Source organism: Mytilus trossulus, chromosome 7 (genome assembly GCF_036588685.1).
Source record: "Mytilus trossulus isolate FHL-02 chromosome 7, PNRI_Mtr1.1.1.hap1, whole genome shotgun sequence".
Lineage (NCBI taxonomy): Eukaryota > Metazoa > Mollusca > Bivalvia > Mytilida > Mytilidae > Mytilus > Mytilus trossulus.
Window position 1 is genome coordinate 22,203,806 of NC_086379.1, and position 5,996 is coordinate 22,209,801.

Consider the following 5,996-nt stretch of genomic DNA (forward strand, 5'->3'; position numbering starts at 1 on the left):
TTAACATACGTGATCCATTAAGACTCTAATATATCTTAGCAGGTTTTCATTCTTTTTATTAATACTATTGAAATAAGTCATAAAGTGTTGTATATTTTTAAAGAAGGCCATTGTAAGAACATCAGTTAAATAACAGCATGATCTGGAAAATTATTTGTCGGTGATAACTTAATGACACAATAATACACTGCTAATACATAATAGAGCTTGTTATATCGATACGTTCTATTGGATGCATTCAGGTATTGAATACATTATGTTGAATATCGGTCTTTGAAATACTATTGGATAATGTATTAACGTAGAATTGTATAATTTTCTGTGAGCATCGAAATGTAAATAGACAGAAAATGGATTTCTCCGACTTTGACAGTTATATTAAACATTTCAATTTAACTGAAAAGGACATTGTAGAAATAGTTGAAACCTTAAAAAGCGCAATTGATATATTTTCTGTTTCTTCGGATGTTGTTACATTTTTGGCAATTCTGTATGGATTTATTTCACTTGTTGCTGTGTTTGGAAATGGCTTGGTGATATTAGTGGTGCTAAAAAAAAAGAATATGCAAACTTTGACTAACATCTTCATTGCCAATTTAGCATTCGCAGATGTTGCCTTAGGAATATTTGTGATACCATTTCAGTTTCAAGCAGTAGTTTTGCAGCGTTGGGTGTTTGCTGACTTTATGTGTAGTGTGGCACCATTCGTTAAAATATTATCCGTGAATGTTAGTGTTCTAACATTAACACTGATTGCCATTGATAGGTATATGGCCGTTATACATCCACTGCATGCCGGTTTTCGAAAAAGAGTTGCAGTGGTTGTGTTATTAGTAATATGGCTTATAAGTACTTTATCAGCCTTACCAGTTGCACTTTATTTCACAATTCAAAATATGTTTAGAATAAAGGATATAGAGGAGAGAAAAAGGTGCGTAGTAAAATGGCCATCAGAAAATGTCCGTACATTATACTGTTCATATTTGATTCTACTCCAATATCTAGTTCCATTAAGTGTAATTACGTTTTCATATGTTCGCATTACATGTCGAATATGGGGCAGTACACTGCCAGGGAACGAAACGAACATACGAAGAGGGACAGCAAGAAACAGCAACCGGAAAAAGGTAGGCAACCAGTTTTTGGCGAATGTACGGGAAATATACCTCATATATCTCAGAATTGCTACACGATGTTATCTTTCATCTTAAAGATGTATCTCATCAACGATGCGCATGTATTGTCTACACCTTCAAATAAATTTAGCAGGCTGTTTTTCCGAATTCTTTCCATACTTAAATACCTATAACACCAAATCATAAATTTTGTATAAATTTGATAAAATTCATTCGAAAATCAGTTTAACATAAGTTTTATATCAGTACCAGATATATAATATCTTGGCATTAAAGTGCAAGGTTTGGCATGCCAATAAAACAGATTCAACCCACCATTTTTTTCTTTAAAAATGACTTGTACCAAGAAAAGAAAATGGCCATTGTTATATCATAGTTCGTTTCTGTATGTGTAACATTTTAAAGTTGTGTTTCCGTTCTGCGTTTGTTTTCTCTTATATTTGAGTGTGAATTCACATTACTATAAGGCATGTCACGGTACTTTTCTATCCCAAATTCATGAATTTGGTTTTTATGTTATATTTGTTTTTCTCAACGGATTTTGTCTAATGTTTAGTCCGTTTCTGTGTGTGTAACATTTTAAAGTTGTGTCGTTGTTCTCCTCTTATATGTAATGCGTTTCCCTCAGTTTTAGATTGTTACCCCGATTTTTTTTTTGTGTTTAGATTTACGAGTTTTGAACAACGGTATACTACTGTTGCAATTATTTACGAGTGTCTTCCTCCACCTTGGATGTTGAAGCAGCAGATATCATTTGGTCTAGATCTTTAATGAAATGTTCAAATGTGGAGAGTAGCATGTAGTCCATGTGTTAGACTGTTTATATAGAAAATTATGTATTTTATCATATATCCAACTGTTTTTCTTTAAAACTGCCGTCCCAATACTTTGTTTGATTTATTTTTAATTTTGCAAAAAAAGAGAAGATAACCGAAACAACAGGGGAAATACATCAGATAAAGTAATTGTATGATTGAAAGTGTTGTATATTTAGCTATTTTAAGACGTAGCAAGAAATCAATCCGGTGACACCATTTATTCGTTTTCTTATCTGAAATCATGTAATTAGAGCTTCCTTCTTACTTTCTAACTTACAATTCAGTACTGTTAACTTTTATCACCCACACTAAGTCTTGTATTTTTCATGAATTATTTATAAAAATCTGACAATTTTGCACAACCTGTAACGTGAAAAAAATCCAGCGACCCATACTTCATAGAACATCTTTAACGTAAATGATAAAAAAGAAATGATATGAAGTATTTATACATGACTCAAATCAAGTAATGCATAACAAAAATATTAACAGTTAGCCCTTAGTTGTTCTCATATTTCAAAAGTAAAAGTGCGTGTTTATTTTGTTTTCAATTTTGATTTTGTTTCTATAGAATAGAGGATTATTCGTTAATTAAATGTAATTTATTCCCTAAACCAGCTGAGATTAAAATAAGAATTCTAACAGTCAATCCAAATTTTTTATTTTAATTGTTCAGCTATGACCCATTCAGTTTTTTGTTTAATTTTGATTGTAATGAAACAGACACATCTTCTTTGTATGAACACATTTTCAAATTCTTAATGCGGATTCGGTATTAAAGATTAATACTAGTCAGAACAAAATCGATCTATCACCAACATAAGAGTTCCTATTTTCTTTATATAGTTATTCAGCCTTTCCCGTTAATCTTTAAATAATAGATTTGTAAGCATGTGTTAAATGATAAACAAAATTCAAAAGAATTTAATTTAATTTAACAAAAAAAAAAAGATTGCTTTATTGTACAATAGGAATAGAAAAGTTTATAATGGATTGAATGTAAAAGTATCATGAACTTTTGTTATAAATCAACAACAAGATAACCAAACATTACCAACACTCCGAAGCGAGCCCTTTCCATGTGATTGTTTGATACGATTATATGTGAATTGAAGGTTTGACAACATTTTTTGTGTCCTTTTATTAAAAAATCAGTTATGTTTGTAGACCTGAAATGTTTTAATAGGTAAAGATTAAATGAAGTCGTATTAATTGCTTGATGTTCTTTTGTTAAGAAATATTTTAATTATTTATGCAAAAATCTGTAGTAAGTTATACAATTAATTAATTAAAAAATATTTTCCTTTTACAAATTTGCAACATTGAACATGTGCACATAGATTCGTATATGAAAGAGTTGTCATCAATTAAGAACAGAAATGTTCCGTAAATGCATGTAATGAAATAACGTTGAGTGTTTAATAAAATTTCATTGATGTCACTTTATGATAAACAATAATTTAGTAAAAAATCTCCAAACAAATCCGATTTTTCTCTATACATGTAAAACCCCGACTTGTTTCGTTAAAAAAAGTTCAAAACTAATAAGGTTAGATTAATTGAGTTAAATATTTTTGTCGAATGATATTAATTTGGTATTTTTAGCATATAGAAAATTGACATACACCAAAACTAGCATGGTAAAAGATAACGCAAACATTGCACAATGGGATATATATATAACTGGTCAAGTAACAAAGCAAAAAACTAGTAATGACTATATGACAATAAAATATATTGGCGAAAACGAGTCCTGCAGGTCACTCTTCTCATAATATTGCAAAAGTTATACATTGCTTAAACTTAAAATATATAAAATATATTAAAGTATATTCCTATTTCATGACTCATTTTTTCTATGTCATTAATTGTAGATGTCGCATATTGATTGAACTTAGCATATATTTAAATGTACTTTTTAATTTTAGGTTGTAAAGATGCTGATTATTGTGGTGTGTTTATTTGCGTTCTGTTGGTTACCACTTCAGATCTACAACTTGTTTGTAATATATAATAAAGAGATAAACGAGTAAGTGAAACAATATTTAAATGTTAATTCCTTTAGACCATTTATCCACGCTAAAACTGTATTACAACTGTCATCTTGGTCAAAAGGTGGAGATCATCTCAAATATAACTTTCAATTTTGAATTTGTGTTAAATTGTTTGTGAAAAAAATTAAAAAGATAATGTATAATTGTGTAAAAAGTTTTAAAATGTTTGAATAGCAATACCAATAGTATTGTCTCCTTATACATGTTATATGTTTTTGTGTAAATAGGATATAAATTAAGCTAGTTAACATGACTACAAAAAAATGAGAAACCCTTACCAATGTTGATACTGTTACATTTATGAAATAAATCTTTCAAGTACATAGCACTTTTTAGTAAGTCGAAATATGTTGTTATGTTAATATGTTTATGTCAGATAAGTACAATGTGTCATCATTAATGAAATCTTTGTATGTGGCAAAATTACAGCTGTATACTGCTCTTCGGGTATATTTTTTGATTATTGTCAGCTGCAATTTTTAAATATGACGTGTGTCCCTCTTAACTAGGTCATTCTAGAATTTAAGACTTATTGTTGCTGAAACCTCTTAGTCCCTTTTTAAAACTGAATTTCTCTTGTTACAATTCATAAACAAATGGACATTTCGGTAAAATGGCGCCAGAAAATCATACTCAGTATTACTTCAATCTGAGGAATGACCAACTGCAAAAGAAGAAATACAGTTGATAAATGAAATTATATCATACCAATAAAACCAAATCTCCATGCAATATATCAAAATATATATTTTATTTTGAATAGACAGTTGGACACCTTTTGAAAATGACAAACGTGTTATTTGATGATGTTTATTATTCACAACAATTTATATCGATGCCACTGCTAGTGGACGTTTCGTCCCCGAAATTATTATTAGCCCAGTAGTGCTGACATAAGTATCATGATATGGTCAAGTATATAAATTTTCCATTGACAAAACTTCGGATTTTCTCATCCTAGGAATAGATTACCTTGGAGGTATTTGGCACAACTTTTGATAATTTTAGGTCCTCAATGTTCTTCAACTTTGTATTTGTTTGGCTTCATAACTATTTTGATCTGAGCGTCAATGATGAGTCTTGTGTAGACGAAACGCGGTATTAAATTATAATCCTGGTACCTTTGATAGATAGTATGTTCATGCAATTTCCTCGTTTTGTTTTTATCTTTATGTGTCACTTCCTTATCAATTTAAGTGATAAGATCATTAGTAAACTGCTGTCTCATTAATCTAGTATTAATGTGTTGATATTAAACGATATTTAACATGTTGAACGACAGAAAACAGGAAATTGTTCTTTTTTCACTTTATTATTATGTTAGTTTGGCTTTAATCTTTTCACCATGCTACATATTATGATAAATTACAAACTGTAAAATGCAATGTTTGATATATTTTTTTTTATTTATCTGTGATTTTTCTAGACATAGTGCGAGACTAATATTGGTTACCTAAAAAATGTGTGTGGTTTTAAACTCTTTAACAAGTGTCAATGTTTGTGACGAGTTATCCCATATACAAGTATCCATAATTGAAATTTTATTAAAAATGTGTAATACAATCATAACGTGTTTTTTTGTAGATATAAATATATTAATATTATCTGGCTGTGCTCCAATTGGCTGGCGATGAGCAACGCTTGTTATAATCCATTCATTTATGGACTATTGAACGTGAGTGTAGCATTCCTTTACTTCTAGTTATTTAAAAATTCTTTAAAAACATAGTTCAAAGTTAGATATATATATATTTCTCTAATTCTTCGTCAATATATCCCTTTCTGTGCCAATTGTATAAACAATATTTAATCAACGTGTGGTTCGTTTGATCTCAGTATAGTGTACTTCATTGGTTAAAATCCGATTATGACGTCGTATTTTCTTGATTTCCTCTGAATTTCCTTTTGTGAGGGTATGCAAAAAGGTGACCATGCCTGATGACGTCACATAGAGAGAACACATCTTTTTGCAGATCATTCAAAAAGAG

At 29.7% G+C, this 5,996-nt stretch overlaps 1 protein-coding gene across 1 annotated transcript; it reads left to right on the forward strand.

Annotated features, from left to right (window-relative positions):
* Positions 1 to 350: 350 nt before the first annotated feature.
* LOC134726256 (substance-P receptor-like) lies at positions 351 to 5,710 on the forward strand. The gene is made up of 3 exons (XM_063590657.1): positions 351 to 1,127; positions 3,883 to 3,983; positions 5,593 to 5,710. The coding sequence occupies exons 1-3, from the start codon at positions 351 to 353 to the stop codon at positions 5,708 to 5,710; spliced, it is 996 nt and encodes a 331-aa protein (XP_063446727.1).
* Positions 5,711 to 5,996: the final 286 nt, after the last annotated feature.

Coding starts and splice junctions, on each gene's coding strand:
- LOC134726256 (XM_063590657.1), top strand. CDS start 351: ATGGATTTCTCCGACTTTGACAGTTATATTAAACATTTCAATTTAACT. Junction 1,128..3,882: donor GAAACAGCAACCGGAAAAAG/GTAGGCAACCAG, acceptor TTTTAATTTTAG/GTTGTAAAGATGCTGATTAT. Junction 3,984..5,592: donor TATAATAAAGAGATAAACGA/GTAAGTGAAACA, acceptor GTTTTTTTGTAG/ATATAAATATATTAATATTA.